At 42.6% G+C, this 19,382-nt stretch overlaps 1 protein-coding gene across 1 annotated transcript in view; it reads left to right on the top strand.

Moving 5' to 3' along the window:
- Window positions 1-19,382, top strand: part of LAMA1 (laminin subunit alpha 1) — a 291,968-nt gene that overhangs the window by 209,624 nt on the left and 62,962 nt on the right. The window contains exons 40-46 of the mRNA XM_073550937.1: window positions 4,344-4,482; window positions 7,689-7,791; window positions 9,309-9,425; window positions 10,920-11,102; window positions 11,458-11,612; window positions 16,168-16,311; window positions 17,982-18,115. Coding sequence (XP_073407038.1) covers window positions 4,344-4,482; window positions 7,689-7,791; window positions 9,309-9,425; window positions 10,920-11,102; window positions 11,458-11,612; window positions 16,168-16,311; window positions 17,982-18,115 — 975 coding nt within the window. The remainder of the gene's footprint in view (window positions 1-4,343; window positions 4,483-7,688; window positions 7,792-9,308; window positions 9,426-10,919; window positions 11,103-11,457; window positions 11,613-16,167; window positions 16,312-17,981; window positions 18,116-19,382) is intronic.

Below are 19,382 nucleotides of genomic sequence, written 5' to 3'. Positions count from 1 at the left end.
AAATTGCAACAGCTGTTATCTGGCATGACCGTAGCAGTCCAAAAATGTGTTACAAAAACCAAAAGAGTTGCAGGACAGCTTGGCCAGACGGTCAAATTGGCACAGCGTGCAAGGTCTCAAAATGTCTTCCATAGTAGGAAGAGTGCAGTGTGGCACTTTTTTGAACAAAATTCTAATGATCAGACAAAAGTTATCTGTAAGAAGTGTGCAAAGACCTTTAGCCGAAGGAAAAATCTGAGAAATTTGAATACCAGTTGCATGCTTAGACATTTAACCACCATGCAATTGCAAGCGTGGACGGACTACCAAACCTCACGTACCACATGTACACCTGCTCCGAATGAAGGTAGTCAGCAACGCTACATCGCTTCCCCCACTGTAAGCCCACTGGTTAGCACACCACCAGCAGCAAATGTCGAGGTGTCGTCGCAAGGGCAAAGCAGTCATGAAATCACAATCTTATTGCTACGAAAGACTGAATCTAGGCCATCAGCAACACCACCAACACAATCACCAAAACCATCACCAACCCTCTCTCAGTCCGCCGTGTCCACCGCTAGTTCCACCATATGCAGCTCTCAAGTCCAGCTCACCCTACCAGAGATTCTGAGTAGGACAAGAAAGTACTCATCCTCTCATCCGCGTACACTTGCTTTGAACGCCCACATTGCCAAACTAATCTCGTTAGAGATGATGCCCTACCGGTTGGTTGAAAGCAAAGCTTTCCGCGAACTCATGGCCTACGCAGTACCACGCTATGACCTACCCAGTCGGCACTTCTTTTCACAAAAAGCCATCCCAGCCCTCCACATGCATGTGAAAGACCGCATTGTCCATGCACTCAAGCAATCAGTGAAAGGTGCACCTCACAACAGATGCATGGTCCAATAGGCATGGCCAGGGCCGTTACGTGTCCATCACTGCACACTGGGTTAATGTGGTGGATGCAGGGTCCACAGGGGACAGCGGTGGTGGGACAGTGCTGCCTAGCCCATGGTATAGGAAACAGTTGGCTGTAGGCGTTCGACCCTCCTCCTCCAAAGACGAAAGCTCGTCCACAAAGCGCAGTCGCACGAGCACTCCATCCGCAGCTGGCAGTGTTGCATACGAGGTGACCCACTATCGAACAGCTAGTGGTAAGCGCCAGCAGGCTGTGTTGAAGATGATGTGTTTGGGCGACAACAGACACACCACGGAGGTACTGGCCAACTACTTGCAGCGACAAACTGAGTCATGGCTGGGCAGTCTACATCTTGAGGCAGGCAAGGTAGTTAGTGATAACGGCCGGAATTTTGTGGCAGCCATAGCCCTTTCAAAACTCAGACACATACCTTGCCTGGCTCACACCTTGAACCTGGTGGTGCAGTGCTTCCTCAATAATTATCCAGAGTTAACACCCCCACCATCAGAGACACTTAATTCTACTATGAGGGACCTTGTGCCAGTGCCGTTGCCAAAGAGTGCTCCCACCCATAAGGTGCGAAGACTTTGCTCGCACATCTGCCGGTCACCGGTACACTCCAGTCGTATGCAGAAGCTGCAACGATTGCTCCACCTTCCCAAGCACCGCCTAATTATCGACGTTGCAACAAGGTGGAACTCCACCCTGCACATGGTTCAGAGGCTGTGCGAACAGAGGCAGGCTTTAATTCATTTGTGGGAGGATACACGAGCAGGCAGTTTGCAGGCAGACATGGAGTTGTCTGGTGTGCAGTGGTCGAAGCTGAAAGACCTCTGTAAAGTCCTTCAGTGTTTTGAGGAATGCACACGGCTGGTAAGCGCAGACAATGCCATCATAAACATGAGCATCCCACTTATGCGTCTGCTCATGCAAACTTTGACGCACATTAAGGAGCAGACGTCTGCAGCCGAGGAGGAGGGAAGCCTTGATGACAGTCAGCCATTGTCTGGTCAGGGAAGTCTCATGGACGAGCTGGAGGAAGAAGAGGAAAAGGAGAAGGAGGAGGATGATGGGGATGATTATTTTGGGGAGGAGGATGCTTCTCAGAGGGCAAGAAAAAATGTTGGCGTGGCAAGGTCAGGTACAGGGTTTGTGCATGACTGGAGGGATGTGGATTTGCCAGAAAGTGCTCCTCCACCCAGCACTCGCAGTGCATCATTGACACCTGGAACATTGGCCCACATGTCTGATTATGCCTTGCAGATCCTAAAAAGGGACCCCCGCATTGCCAAAATGATGTACGATGACGACTACTGGTTGGCCAGCATCCTGGAACCATGCTATAAAGGCAAATTCCAAAACATCATGCCACAGGAGAACCTAGAGCTAATATTGGCTAACAACCAAGCAACTCTGGTAAACCGTTTGCTTGAGGCATTCCCAGCACACAGCGGCGGTGATGTTTTTCCAATGAGCCGTAGGGGGCAACATGGAAGAGGTATTCGTGGTGCACACAGCTGAAGTGGCGTTGGACACAGGGGTTTAATGACCATGTTGTGGACTGATTTTTCAAGTACTGCTCACACGACTGGTAATACTGCATCCATCGAAAGTGACAGGAGACAGCAGTTGTCAACTATGGTAATAAACTACTTCTCCTCCCATATCGATGTTCTCCCTCACAGGTCATTCCTCTTTGACTATTGGGCCAGTAAACTTGACACCTGGCCTGAATTGGCACAATATGCCTTACAGGAGCTCGCTTGCTCTGCTGCTAATGTGTTATCTGAACGAGTCTTCAGTGCTGCTGGATCAATCCTGACAGAAAAAGGACCCGTCTGTCAACCTAAAATGTTGATGATCTAACCTTCATTAAAATGAACCATGCATGGGTTTCAAAGGATTTTGTCCCACCCTCCCCTGTTGACACGTAGGTTGCCAGAAAAATGGCTTGCTTTTGTCCTCCTCTTCCGCGGACTTCTCCAATTACTCCATTTGCAGCTGCTGAATGTCCAACATCAACATATGACATTTTTTCCACCTCCGTAACTTGGCTGCCTCCCCCCACAGGGCCGGGGTCACCACCTGGCGCACGCACCCGTGTGAGTGCCGTTGCCCTAGACAGGTGGGTGGGAACACTCTTTGGCAACGGCACTGGCACAAGGTCCCTCATAGTAGAATTAAGTGTCTCTGATGGTGGGGGTGCACACCTGCCGTCAGACAGACCGGCGTACTATGAGGGGCCCTGTGCCAGTACTGCCGCCCACTGGCATTGTTTGGGCCCATAACACAGTGAAGCTTCATCCATGGGGCCCATCATATACTGTAGTATTATGTGGAGCTCATCATATACTGTTTCAAACATTATATGGGACCAATGATTCTGTATGGAGAAAAATATGTGCCTCATTACTCTGTATAGCGCACTATGCGGTGGCCATAATACTGTATGGAGTAATATACTGTCCGTTTTTGGAGCTGTTGGAGAATTTAAAATGGATATCAGTCATGAGATGTAAGAAGTGAAGTATTTTTCATTGTACTATACCGCTATTTCTCTGCCGTATCAGAGGATCATGAATTGTGGCATGTGTTAAAAGAGCCCAGTGACACTCTTTGGCCCAGGGCCCACGAAAATCTGGAGCCAGCCCTACCCCCCCCACAACTTTAGCCAAATAACCCCCAGTTTTCAATGCCTAACTATTATTATAAAGTACATTAAGGTTGACAAGCTTAAGTAATAAGAATTGATGTTTTTGGCATTAAAATGGGCACTGTAGGTGTGTTTCCTGTCCTCCACTCCCTGCCGACCTTGGTTCCCCATTGACTTGCATTGGGTTTCGTGTTTGAGTCGGCCTTCGACTTTTCACGATAATTGGCCGATTTCGTTCGACCCGACTTTTGAGAAAGTCGGGTTTCATGAAACCTGACTCAACCTGAAAAAAGGCAAAGTCGCTCATCTCTAGGTATGATACATCTGGACAGCAATGGTATCATCAGGTGTAAAATGTAGTGCTAATGTTAGCATAATGCAGAATGCATATAAAATAAAATAAATGTAAATAATTAAAGAAATCTAGAAAAAAATTACATAAAAACAGAAACTGACAGAATTTTGCCTTTTATTAGTATCATGAACTTCATGTCCATATTGAGAAACACAAAACACCAACCTCTCTTCAGCAACAATTATTACTGAAAATAAATCCAATAATTGTTAGATGAACAAAAATGGTAGAAAATGTTGCAATTCTGCAAAAAGCCATAGTTCACTGTAAAATGAGTACAACCTGGGTGAATTTCAGTCTACTACATTGTGGTTTTCTCTATGTAATTAACCATTTTATATTTTTTTATTCTGTTAAACTTTGATTCTTTAAATATCAATGTTTTCGACTGTTGATCATAATTCTCCTGTTTATACCGAATTTCCATGCTCTAGTTCTCTTTCAGATGTGAGAAATAATTCTTTAAATGCCACCAATGCTGTGCAAGCTCATTCAGGTATCAAAAGTAGAATTGAAGAGGCTGAGGCAGTGGTGGAGCAGGCCAACTTTACAGCAACTGAGGCTTTGTCCATGGTAAGTACCATGTCAGAATTAGGCATTGTGCACGCCTGCGACTTTCACTTCCGTTTCTCCACTCTCGTTCTTAAAACAGAGAATTGGATCTGGTACATAAGGGATGCACATGGCACTAGAAGAGCACATTGGGATCCTTCTGGTTTCCATTAAGAGGACTAATATTTCATTGGAAAATGGAAAATTTTGTGCACAATTTTCCAGTAAAATGATGGACACCATAACGGAAGCCATATCACAAACGAGACAGACAACCTTTATAGTTGGATCCTTCAGGTTTCCGCTTGCATCTGATTTGTTCGGGATCCATCCTCTACATTAATTTTGTTTCATAGAAAGGAACAGAGAAATAAAACTGAAAAAATGCACGTGTGAACCGAGTGAACAAGTAAGGAAACAAATGCAGCAAATGATTTAAAATCTTGAAACTGTTCACACTTGTGACAGCTTTTTCTCAAAGGCAACAGTCACCTTTTGAAGGGTAAATAGCATGACAAACTACTGTGCAACCAGTAAAGAGAAAAAAATAACATTAGAGATGATGATGGATCATAATGGATCTTTCATGGTTCCTGTGAAACCTGAAATCATAATGCTAGAATGAACAGTGCTATATTGCCAAACCCTCTTAAGTATGCCCCCTTATATTTTGGACCTCCTCTTTTAAGTAGCCTTTTTACAGCTGAATCAATTATGATGGTTCACAGTGAAAACCACTTCCATAGAAAACAAGACACTTCTACGGTTGTATGGTCTCTTTGTAATGCTTTGTCTTTGGTTCATGATGAAAATAAGGGAGTTCCTAAAAATTGGACTATGGCATCATGAGATTTTCTCCAAGGCACATGCAGATGAAATGCCTGTTATCATACCTGAAATGATACATTTTTGTTTCTATTAACATACTTCACATACCCAGAAAAAAAATTCGAAAGAATATCAGACTGACATTGAGAAAAAAAAATGCAATAATATTAAATTACAGAGTCATTTAAGATGTACAAATACATCCCAAAATAAAATAATGGACTTCTTTTCCCCACTGTCTGGTTCATATGACAAAACTTCAAAGAAAAATGTTTCTGTTGTGGCTTAAAATGTTTGGAGAACAGGACGATGACTTTGAATCATGTTACAAAATGCAGGAAATGTCCATTTTCCGCCTGACAATCGTCCCCATTCTATGGTTATATTTAGAAGTAATTAAACCTGCATTTTAGATAAGTGTTTGTATCCATTTTCTCCTTTCAGTTCTAGCGAGCGGGAAGGTAATTAATCTTTTGTAAGGGGAACAACAACCTGAATATGCCGCACTGTTTTTGTTCTTCATTTTCCATGAAAAGAACATTTTTCTAAGCATTTCACACATTATGAAACAATTGTTTATTCTTCCTTCATGTGGATTATCCTCAAAAACATGAGTGAACGCTATTTTATGGTTGAAGTAGCTCAGTGTCACCACAAACCGTTTGATCCCGTAAATATCTAGATGCGTTAGCAAATTCCAACTCCATGTTGTTTTCACTGGACTGGAATTATACTCATCATTCAGCTGGCGTTATATCTTATTAATATTTTAATAGAATATGTATTTGGTCATTGCAAATAATACTGATGAATGCCTATATAAGAGATGTGTATTTAGTGCCAAAAGCGAGATAGGATATCGTCAGGACGAAATAGAGACAACTATACAAAAGAGCTAGTGAACATGTATTATGTATTAATGGAGGACCCTTAAATATGCTCCTTTACTACAAGTGAACATCATAAAGGGTCAAATGACTCTTAAGGTGCTGTCACACTTAGCGATGCACCAGCGATCCCGACCAGCGATATGACGCGGTCAAGATCACTGGTGCATCGCTAAATGGTCGCTAGTGAGCTGCCACACAGGCAGATCTCACTAGCGACATCGCTGGGGACGGGGGTCGCTACTTACCTGTCACACCAGGCGATCCTGCGTCCTCCCGCCAGCCTCCACGCGTCGCTCGTCGTCACAGCAGGAAGCGCCTCAGGAAGCTGACGACGAGAAACAGTCCAGCCTGTTCTCGCGCGATCAGCGATAACCAGCGGGGGAGCCGGTCGTAGGTAAGTATCACACATAGCGATATCGCTAGCAATATCGCTATAACGTCACAAGTTATAGCGATATTGCTAGCGATATCTCTTAGTGTGACAGGCCCTTTACCCTCCTTATTAGTCGCCTTTCACTCTGTGTTTCTGCAGTGCGCTCAAGGGTTTCATCTAAATCCCCCTAAATCAGGATGGGATTCAGACAGACTCTATAAGGTGATATAGACTGTAAGACTGGAGTCACGCTAGCGTATGGCTTCCGATGCGAAAGCTAATGACCCTCAGCACATGCTCTGCTGTGAGGGGGGGCCAAGTGTCAGTGCTCTGTGCGCCTATCCTCTTGTACAGAGAGGTTCAGAGCACAGCTACGGAGGAGGCGGAGAAATTAATTTCTCCATCTTCTCCACTGATGGTGTCAGCGTATATCGCATCGCACTCGGATGATATCCGAGTGCTGTGCGTTGTGTCACTCGCACCCATAGATTTATATGGGTGTGAGTGAGATGAGACTCGTCTGAGTCTCTTTGCTAATCACAGCATGCCGATTCGGCATGAGAAAATAATCACAGATGGGAGCTGCCCCATAGAGTAACACTGGGCTGAGTGCTATGCGATGTTTTATCGCATAGCACTCGGCCGTGTTGTACGGTAGTGTAACTCTGCCTAATGACAAAAAATGAGTTCAAATGATCTCCATTTGTGTTTTTTTTTAACATGCCCATTTGGTCATACAGGCAGAAAAACATAGTCTGAACAGGGCCTTTGTCTAAAATAGGCATTATGTAAAGTAACCTTTGCTCTGTACGTGATAAGAATGGTCAAGTAATAACACAATATGGGAAATAGGATCTGTCACTGGTCCTCTATCTTTCATATTAACAGGGACAAATTATAAAAAAAAGCTTTAAATTTGATTTTGATAAACCACCTGCAGTAAAGTAACATCCTTCTGCAAATTTGAAATATTTCTGCACTTGTATATCATTTCTTTCTTAAAGTTTGCAGAAAACTAGGTTAACTGGAAATGTGTAATATGAAGATGATTCCTAATGGAATGTTCTTTACAGCATCAATGTATTTTTGTGTTTTTCCTAAGTTTTGACTACAAATTTTTTGTTACGTTCCCAAAGGTATCTGGACCCGTGGGATCATTAAGTTCTGCATCCAGAATTGCCCTAAATTTCAGCACCAAGCTGCTGGATGAATCAAAAAATTTAAGTAGAAACACACAAGGTAATTTTTTTCTATTATTGTGTTCTTGCGGGAACTTGTACATCTACACCAACGTTTCTCAAACCCTGTCCTCACGGCCCCAAATACATCTTGTTTTCTGGATTTCCTTAGTATTGCGCTATAAACTGAACTAATTTTTGTCACCTGGAATTGTAAATGTTTTGTCCACTGGATTCATTTTATATAGTGATAGTAGGAGCGCATAAGTAGTAGACTTGTATGCATGTTGTCCACATACATTACCACTGTCACTTTTAACTGTCCAGTGCTAATTTGTCAAAAAAAACTCATTTACAGTGGTTAGTAAGCCCTATTGACCTACACCCCCCCAATGGCTTCTTTAAAGTATGTTGCCAACCAGCCAACGTAAGGGCAGACCCACTTTTGCTACCTAATTGCGTCTTTGACATTGTTCTATGTAGACAAGGAATGTGTTGACAAATATATGCCACCTATATGGGGTCCAAACCATTGTAATAATGATTGTTCGTCCTCATCCAGTTTGCATTGGCTCCTTCTACAAACTTTGCAGGAATCTATTTAATATAAGGCGAATATAAGAAACTTTGTAATATATCATATTTGAGAAATCAGCTTCCCATTTATCAACCACTTCTCCCCCTTGCTTCCTGAACTTGTTACCCACTTTGAAATCAACTGCTGAAATCCATGCTCAGACATGAGTGACTGCTAGTTTACTGTGGAATCATGTGACATAGTCCATTATACTCTATGGAGAGTGGAGAAGGAAGGCTGAAGGAGGAGCAGGGAGAGGAAACAAGCGAAGGGAAGCATAAAAAGATAATGTTGAACTTTCTAATGAGTCTATTACTTCACTCCAGAGCTTATTCACATTGAGACAGCTCAGCATTGCTGTGTAATACCCTCGATGTTGCTGTTACTTGTCTCTGTGGGCCAAAAAATGAGCAGGAATACCTCAGTGCTGTACTGTGTATGGGAGATATAACAGTAGTTAGTCTTTTCCCTTCAGCTCCTTGTGGATTGCAAACTAGAGCTAGAGCAAGCAGAGGGAAAAAAATCTGGTGAAAATGCAGGATATAAGTTATATCTAGTGTCGTTCCTCACGTTTGCATACTGGACTATTTATTCTGAAAATTTAATTGATTAAAAGCAAAGCCGCAAAAAGAGGAATTAAAATTCCCACAAAAATTCAAGAATGGACACAGCCAAATAAAAAGGCAAGAATATTTACCTGCCCAAGTTCAAAACGAATGCCGCAAACCCATATTATAAAGATGGCGGCAACACAAGTACAAAGTACTGATGAGAACCGCTCACAACTTATCAATTCATGGAGGGGTGATATTGCTTGTCAGCATTTGGCATGGGGAGAAATCTGCTCATGTAATAGAACTCTAAGCCATTGAAAACACTGTACGCTTCTCTTGATTCAATTTTCTAATTTAGATATTCAGCTGTTTTCTTTATAGTCTTTTTCAGCCTTATTATAGGGAGAATTCTAAAGGCTGCCATCATATGTGTTTTTTTTCTTGCAGGCCTCGTGTCTAACTTGAAAGGTTTAAAGACAAAAGTGGATAATATACAAAAGCGTACGCATGCATTTACCGGACAGATAAACGAGCAGCTGCGAGCTCTGAGAAACCTACCGAATGGTGAGAAACATATCATTCATCCTTTTACTTGTAGCGCTCTGATAAAATAGTAATAGACATTCAAGTCTCCATGGACTGCAGACAGAGCGGAGAACATAGCCCTATTTATATCATGAAATGGACTTTTATCCTGGAGAGCCTTGCGGATATTCAGGTTCACTGTTTCCTTTCTGAAAGCCTTCTGTAAAAGTGTAGAAAATGACTAATATATTTAAATAATAAAAGTGTACACGCCTACCAAAGTAAGCAGAGCTTTGTCATGTTTGGTGAAGATAGGCAAATAGGAGAGCATGCACACCCTATCATTTTTATATCATTATTATCATTTTTTTGCCATTCGGAATTTCACTTCCAGTTTGCCTGGTAGTGAATTTATAACAGACAGTAGGTATAATAAAAAATTCAGTGATTACCATTGTGTGCATTAAAAAAAATTAATCATTTTAGGAAGATCACTTGTTCAAAATGTTTTTCAACATGTTGCATTTTGTTGCGGTTGGTGGGCGCATCAAAACGACGCATGTGAATGTGTCAGCATACATCCACATGGCCTGCATGCCCAATGTTAAAGATAGGTACGCAGGACGCATGCAGACGTAGGCAGAGCTGAAAGATGAGGTGCAGCAGTGGGCGGGGCTTAACAGAGGAAGAAGGGATTAAGTAGGCTGCCATCTGCAGCGCTACATAACGTAAGTGTGTGACTAGCCTTAAAAGTGTATTTGGGGCCTAAAAATATTACAGAAAAAGATAAATAGGAAAAAAAGAAAAAATGAAAGTCTGCACACCTTTAGAATTAAATTAATGTACACAAATGTGGTCAATATACAAACATATACATACACTGTGATTAATGTGTGCATGAACTCCGCTAGAATGGATTCTAGTGCAATTAAACCAAATGACTGCAGAAATAAATTTAGTACATACATCTAGGACTGGTGAATGAGCAGGAGGTCGGAGGACCATTCTAACGATCTCGTTTGGAAAATATTGAGACCTATGAATTATGACAAGATTGTTTGGAGTCTGTGGGGCGACCTTTATCTTCCAGCAGGAGATATATTTGACTACTTAGCACTGGCATTATTGCTAGTGTGGTAATGACCATGCTATGACATTTATTATCCTTCTTACTTCCGGAGATAAAAAAAAAAAAGCATACCATATATATTTACACACTGTTATTTTTAATGCAGATAGATGTGATTACCATGTTCCAGAAATGTAATGGAGCTTAAAAAATGTTTGCATACTCAAAAAGCAGACCATTACCATTTACAGCCAAATCAGATCTCATGCTTTGCACTGAGGAGGGGAAATATCCAGAAACACGTGTCTGCAAATTGAGATTCTGGTTTTGGTTTTTCGTTAAAGGGACGATATTGACTTTTAGTGCCAATAGGTGGCACTAGAGTTCTAGTCCACTTCCTCTCTGAAGAGGCAATTTTCATATTTGACCATTTTAAAGACAGTTTTTATGCTTGTACTCGTCAGATACAAGTGCTAAACTCCAGGATGTTAAGGAGCTGGCTCTTTCTGCCAATGCCTCTGCAGCGAGCACCTTAAACCATATAATGAACTTCAGCCAGAAGCTAACAAATGCAACTTCAATATTGTCAAGGGTTAATGATACATTGCAGAAAACAAAGGAACTTCTCATCCATTCGTCTAAAACAGGTATGGAGTTTACTATGTTACACAAATATTGGGATGGTCAATATTTAAAATAATTTAGTATTGAGTATTATTTTTATTATTTTATTGTTTTTTTTGTATCAAGCACCAAATCTTAGCACATTTTTCTCTTCTAAGGGCTATGTGCAAACACATTAGTACATTCTGTTTCGTTATTTCTAAGCGTCTGTTCACATTAGGGTCATGGCTTTTCTTTATTACAGATGCCAGATCTGTACGGTGATCGATTGCACCATTGACCTAAATTAGGGTCCATTTAAGTATCTACCCCTCAGCGTTGATGGACAATGCAATCATATCCTATGTAATGTAATTTTGTGTGTTTTTTATTGTATAGCTGTAACAGCTGAGAGCAGGATAAAGGAAGTGGAGAAACAAGCTAACATTTTACTGGATAGATTAAAACCTTTCAAATTGCTTGAAGAAAATCTGAGCCGGAATCTTTCGGAAATAAAAGAGCTGATCAATCAGGCAAGGAAACAAGCTGCGTCGGTAAGTGAGATCCAGGCCATTACTTTACTATTAACCCAGCTATTATTATTCTGCATTTACAGTAATTGTGAGATGGAACTGGATACACATTGTATATGGTAGAAAAACCCCTGGCTGTATTATACCATTTACCATAATTCAGCCAAGGATAGATTGCTTTATAAAGCTCAATGTGAAATATTAAATACAAATCACATTGTGAAATCCACTTACTAATTTATCTTTCAATGACAAGGATACATACAATTTAACCTGTTAAGTGCCTCATTTGGTACGTAACGAGTAATCATTTTCATTTTTATTTCATAAATTAATAGTACACCTGAAAATAAGCAACTCTGTAGTATATCTTAATAGAAAAATCTGCTTTTTTCTCGTACTGAAGATACTTACAAATACTTCAACCAAACACTGCTGTATGATGTATTGTACTACTGACACGCAGCCTGTTAGACATTCTCACATGGCAGGCCAGGAGATTTTTGATAGGACTCTGACTCTGCCTGCCACAATAACCCCACAGCACCACACGCATTGTGGGGATGCTGATCTGCTTGCAAAGCCCTCTTTCAATAAAACTGCTTAGGTACAACTGTTAGAACTGAAGTACCTAAACTCCACTCCAATGTGGTGATGCAGGGTGTCCATTTTTTAATATATTGTGCATGAATGGTGATATTATTATGTGATGATAATGTTATTAGTGTTCAATACATATATATATATCTATATATATAATCGTCTTATCATGTCTGTAACCGAAATCGCGGGTCGCTGATCGGTCGCGACCGCCAGGCCCCCGCCAGGCCGCAACCAATCAGCGACAGACGCAGCTGTTTGTAACGGTAAGCTGCTCCTGCAGCTGATTGGTCGCGACCATGCATACCAGGAAAGGGGGGTGAGGGGACCATGCATACCAGGAAAGGGGGGTGAGGGGACCATGCATACCAGGATTGGGGGGTGAGGGGACCATGCATACCAGGATTGGGGGGTGAGGGGACCATGCATACCAGGAAAGGGGGGCGAGGGGACCATGCATACCAGGAAAGGGGGGTGAGGGGACCATGCATACCAGGATTGGGGGGTGAGGGGACCATGCATACCAGGAAAGGGGGGTGAGGGGACCATGCATACCAGGATTTGGGGGTGAGAGGACCATGCATACCAGGAAAGGGAGGTGATGGTGAGCATACATATCAGGATTGGGGTGTGAGAGGACCATGCATATCAGCAAAGGGGGGTGAGGGGACCATGCATACCAAGAAAGAGGGGTTAGGGGACCATGCATACCAGGATAGGGGGGTGAGGGGACCATGCATACCAGGATTGGGGGGTGAGAGGACCATGCATACCAGAACTGGGGGGTGAGGGGACCATGCATACCCCGAAAGGGGGGTAAGAGGAGCATGCATACCAGGATTTGGGGCTGAGGGGACCATGCATATCAGGAAAGGGGAGTGAGGGGACCATGCATACCAGGATAGGGGGGTGAGGAGACCATGCATACCAGGAAAGGGGGGTGAGAATACCATGCATACCAGGATTGGGGGGTGAGGGGACCATGTATACCAGGAAAGGGGGGTGACAGTGAGCATACATACCAGGATTGGGGTGTGAGAGGACCATGCATACTAGCAAAGGGGGTGAGGGGACCATGCATACCAAGAAAGGGGGGTGAGGGGACCATGCAAACCAGGATAGGGGGGTGAGGGGACCATGCATACCAGGATTGGGGGGTGAGAGGACCATGCATACCAGGATTGGGGGGTGAGGGGACCATGCATACCCCAAAAGGGGGGTAAGAGGACCATGCATACCAGGAAAGAGGGGTGAGAGGACCATGCATACCAGGAAAGAGATGTGAGAGGACCATGCATACTAGGATTGGGGGATGAGAGGACCATGCATTCCATGATTGTGTGGTCAGGGGACCATGCATACCAGGATAAGGAGTTGAGGGGTAGCATGCATATCAGGATTGGGGGTGAGAGAACCATACATATCAGGATTGGGGGTGAGAGAACCATACATATCAGGATTGGGGGGTGCATTATTGCATTATTATTAAATCTTCAAAAATAAACTGCATACATATTGTAGAATACCCGATGTGTTAGAATCGGGCCACCATCTAGTTATATATAATTGTGTTATATTATCAATAAATTTGCCTGTGACGATACCCTACATACACATCAGGGCCGGGACAAGGTATTTTGGTGCCCTAGGCAGAAGAAGCCAATGGTGCCCTCCTCCAAAGAACCCACAGCCCCCCAAGGAAAAAAATGGGTCAGAGGCTAAGGTAACAGGACCCTTACTCCTCCAATGGGTCAGATAACAAGCTCTAATGACCACTTACACTAAAATTGTAACCCTTTCCACCAAAAAATACCAGCAAAAGTAAAATTTGGTGTCTGGTGTCGTATTCATTTACTGATGATGGTTCTAGTGACTTTCATGTATTGATGGTTGTTCTGGTGATGTATTCATGTAGTGATGATAGTTCTGGTCTGTATTCATCACCAGAATCATAATAAGTACGGGAATACGAAACCAAAATCATTATCAATATATAAATAGCCAGAGCCATCAATAGTACATAAATATGACACCAGAATTCAGTATATGAATACATCACCAAAACCACCATCAGTACATGACTGCATCATGAGAACCATTGTTAGTAAATAAATACATAATTGCCTGAATACATCACCAGAACCACCATCAGCACAGGAATGCATCACCAAATTTAGTACATCAATAAATTGTATTGTCAAGTCAGCCCCATATACATTGAATCTACAATTCCCAGTATGTCCTTGACCCCTTCTCCACCTGCTCCCCTTCTTCCCAGAGCCATAACATTTTTATTTTTCCGTCAGTATGGCCATGTGAAGGATATTTTTTGCAGGATGAGTTGTACTTTTGAACGACACCATTGGCTTTACCATATAGTGTAAAATTCAAAGTGCGGTGAAATTGCATAACAAAGTGCAATTCCACAATTTTTTTTACCATGTTCACTAAATGCTAAAACTGACCTGCCATTATAATTCTTCAGGTCATTACAAGTTCATAGACACCAAACATGTCTAGGTTCTTTTTTATTTAAGTGGTGAAAAAAAATCCAAAGTTTGTAAAAAAAAAAAGTCGCCATTTTCCGAGAACTGTAGTGTCTCCATTTTTTGTGATCTAGGGCTGGGTGAGGGCTTTTTTTGCATCCCGAGCTGATGTTTTTATTGATACTATTTTGGTGCAGATGCAATCTTTTAATCACTCATTATTGCATTTTAATGCAATGTTGCGGCGACCAAAAAAAAGTAATTCTAGCGTTTTGATTTTATTTCTCATTAAGCCATTTTCCAATCAGATTAAATATTTCTATATGTTGATAGATCGGGTGATTCTGAATGTGGTGATACCAAATGTGTGTATTTTTAATTTTTTCATTGTTTTATTTTGAATGGCGCAAATGTAGGGTGATTTCAACTTTTTATACTTTTTTATATTTTTAAAAACTTTTTTTACTTTTCACTGGATTCAATAGTCTCCATGGGAGACGAAAAGCTGCGATCTTCTGATCGCTTGTGCTACACATAGCAGGGTTACAGGCCTGCTATGTGTAGCTAAAATGCTTATCAGCTATGAGCGCTGGCCACTGAGCAGTACTCTTAGCTCTCTGGCAATGACAACATCTCTTGCAGACCCCAGTTTGTCATACCAACCCATCGGTGACCCGCCGTCATTTGACACAGATGCCGATGGGCAGGGTTTTGTGATGCACTGACGGCCACTGTCAGAGTTTGACAGCAGCATTTAGCATGTTAAAAGCCACAGGTGGATTGGGATTTCACCCACGGCTGTTAAGGGCACATGTCAGCGGATGGAATCAGCTATATGTACCCCACAGTGTGATAGGTGACCAGTATAATGTTTCTCACAGCCAGCCCCTAGTATAATATGTACCTCATAGTGTGATAGAATAAGAAAAATAAAGAAAAACTTGTAGTCACCTAATCCAGGCTTTCTATACACCGAAGCCTCCATCTTCTCTTCTATGATGTGCAGCAGTGGGCACTGGATGGCGCAATGATGTCCCCAGCATGTGCCATCTCCTTCCATGCACAGACCGGAAGTGACCTACGTTCTGATGAGGTCACCAATAGAGTTGATTATAGCTGCTTTGCTCCTGTACTGGGTAGTGCTCACAGTAACTGCATTCACGTGTGATAGACACTAACACAATTGAGTGCAGGAAGAGAGCGACGGCTGGGGCGCAGACAGAGAGAGGGGTGAGCGGTGCAGTGATGACTCTGCTCCCTTGTGTGCCTGCACCCCAGCCGTCACTGGCAAGCATTCAGCAATGTCAGATGGTACTTTTCCCCAAATATTAGTCCCCTTCAGGGAGGCAGGAGGTAGCGCCCTCATCCCAGCCCTGATAAATATTATGTATTACATTTGTACATACTGTATGCTACTATCCATCTGTAGAACTTGATAGATCACATGTGTTTATTAGCTGCTAGCATTGATTTATGGTTATGTTTTATAGATAAAAGTTGCTGTTTCAGCAGACAGAGATTGTGTCCGCTCTTACCACCCCGAAATCCGCTCTGCAAATTTCAATACTCTTACACTAAATGTCAAAACTAATGAACCTGACAATCTTCTATTTTACTTGGGCAGTAACACTAAGGTGAGTGTACAACTAAAATGTAATAAATATGTTTTATGGCACAGAATCAATCAAGAATCAATGCATAATCCTCCCAGGCTTCCTGGTTTATTGGGTTATGCTATTAAGTATTTACATTTTTTTTAAAGATTTTTGTATCTGCTTCAATATATAAAGAACACGTGTCTGTATTGGTATATATATATATATATATATATATATGTATATATATATATATATATAACTAATAGTTCTCACTGTATGTGTTGGGGGACACTCACTTGGCCACGGGATTTAAGCACACAGGAACAGTTTATCACTTAAGCCGGCCATACGGTTTATTTAAATACAGCATAAACTGAATAGTTTTGCTACATCCATAAAAATATGACACCAGTCTGTTCATGTAGCAGATAGGCAGACACACCTCTCTGCCTTTCTTTCAACTCCCTTGTCCAAGGTTACCTTACAGGAGCGCCGCTCCCCACACTGACTTCTTGTCAGTCCTGGCTTCCAGGAAAGCTGCCTTAAGGCCCAGTTACACATAACGATGTCCCAGCGATCCCACCAACGATCCGACATGGATGGGATCGCTGGGACATCGTTAGACTGATCGCTGGTGAGCTGTCACATAGACAGCCCCTCCAGCGATCAGGACCAGCGAGCAAGCTGGTTTCCAATGTAAACAGCGGGTATCTAAGAGCTGCTCGGCTCTTGGATACCCGCTGTTTACCCTAGATACCCGCGTGCATGCTGGTTTCCAACGTAAACATTGGGTAACTAAGAGCCGCGCGGCTCTTGGATACCTGATGTTTACCCTAGATACCAGTGTGCGCTGGTATCTAGGGTAAACAGCGGGTATCCAAGAGCTGCGTGGTTCTTAGTTACCCGATGTTTACGTTGGAAACCAGCATCCAGCGTCGCTGATCGCTGGTCTCTCGCTTCCACACGCAGCGATGCGTGCTGGCCAGCAGGAGACCAACGATCAAAAAATGGCCCAGGACGATCCTACATGATCAGCGATACCCGGCAGGGGGGGTGGTCTCTGATCCCCATCACACACAGCGATATCGCTGGAGAGATCGCTGATGCATCACAAGATCAGCGATCTCGCTAGCGATCTCGCTGTGTGTGACGGGGCCCTTACTGGGATCACTGTCGCGGACAATGACTTGCTCAACAGGTCAAACCCGGCAGTTCCAGACCCTCAGAAGGTCGGTAGGTTCCCCAATGCAGTTAGCCATCACAGACACTGCAGGTACTTGGTCTCACCATGTGCTATTCAGGAAACCAGTCATCTTGCAGGACCTTTCAACACAGAGAGACCATGTGACCAAACCAAAGTTTCAATATATCGCATGAGACACACCCATTGATGGGAGGTGTGTGGTTAGCAAGACCCACCCAGCTCTCCAACTAACCCTGTAAGCCCAGCCCCTTAAAAGCTAAACAAGGCTCGTGGAACTACAGGTCCCAAAGCAACATTTCAGGCTTATAGCGCATATATATATATATATATATATATATATATATATATATATATATTTGTTTGTTTTTTTTAGCTTGTGGATTTAAAATGCATGTTCATATTAACGGAGATTATCAATAATGTTCGTGTAATCATTTTCTTACTGGAATGTCCATAATGTGCATGTATACATTCATTATAATCATTTTTTACTGCTGGATAGGCCGATTTCATGGCAGTTGAAATGAGGAAAGGTAAAGTTTCCTTCTTGTGGGACTTGGGCTCTGGAACAGCAAGAATCGAAGATCCTGATATCCAAATAGACAACAGCAAATGGCATAAAATCCACGCAACAAGGTATAAGTCATTTTTTTATTTGTTTATAAAAAATATATATAAATTTATATACCGTATATGTGTGTGTGTAGTCCAAAAACAGCAGCACTCCTCTATTAAAGATGTTGTCGAGTCAAAACCGATAAGTCTGCATTCACTCTGTGTGACTGTAGATTCATAAGTTTAAAACCAGGATTGGAAGGTATGTATGAGTTACACATACCTCTTGCCTGCGGGTGCTGCATTGCTTACATACACTTGTATTAAGCTGAGGCAATGGCCCCACCAGTGACAGCCAACTAGAGGGTGTGGCCTTGTTCCGTACAAGAGTTTAGAGAGCGAGCCTGCACCCACTGGCTGGGGGTATGTATAACTCATATACCCCCTCTGTTCCCCAGTCTGAAACTGTCAAATCCCCGCAATGTACACTATGTGCACTGGGGGGGATTCATAAGTCTGCAGTTACACCGAGTGACTGTGGACTTATCGGTTTTGACCAGACAACTCCTTTAAAGTGAATACCTTCATCAGTGCATATTCAAGTTCTATTTGGATATGCACTAATAAAATCGTTTCATTTTCAAACGTTAAAGCTTTCCGATCCAAGGTCCAATATTACCATATTCCTGATCCGCTCCAAAATCGGAAGATGTCCAACGCATTTATTATTGTTATTATTATTAATTGTTTTCATTAGCACTGACTCTGGCCAGCAGATTGCAGATGTAGGTTGTACTCTTTGTTTATTGGCAGATCATGTGTTTTGAAAAATTGGAAAAAAATCACATTGAATAGAGTTAATGGAGGAGTGCTGCCGTCTTTTAACTAAGTCTATTGTAAAGAATGTTGAGGTCGGTTTAGATTTGTACCCCACACTTACATTGCTGTTGCGGTTCATTTTCTGTACCCTATTATGGCAATTCTGAATTAATAGTGGCTTCTTGTTTGGGATCTTCGGCGGTTAACCAGAGCGAAGAGCATTTATTTAGGTTCCATTTAGGTTCCATTATTTAGGTTCCATCACTCTGAAGGACTTTGTGCACAGAAAATAGATTGAGTTTGATAAGGGCCATGTAATATTCTATTTCTCCTATGTTGTGTTAGGGACGGCGGAACGCACTAAATATAAATAATAGGAAGTGCGTTCGCCGCCCGGGGTCCACCGTGCAGTAGGTGTAACAACCGCTGCTGAGTAATGGCAGACTCGCTATATGGCGGTGTACTGCGCTCGGGTTAAACGTCACCCGAGGTGCGCAGAGCGGACTCTGTTAAATTCACAGAGGCGCTA

Source organism: Dendrobates tinctorius, unplaced genomic scaffold, assembly GCF_039654945.1.
Source record: "Dendrobates tinctorius isolate UK_male_01 unplaced genomic scaffold, ASM3965494v1 ptg000171l, whole genome shotgun sequence".
NCBI lineage: Eukaryota > Metazoa > Chordata > Amphibia > Anura > Dendrobatidae > Dendrobates > Dendrobates tinctorius.
The sequence above is the reverse complement of the archived record's forward strand: the minus strand, read 5'-3'. Positions and strand labels throughout refer to the sequence as shown.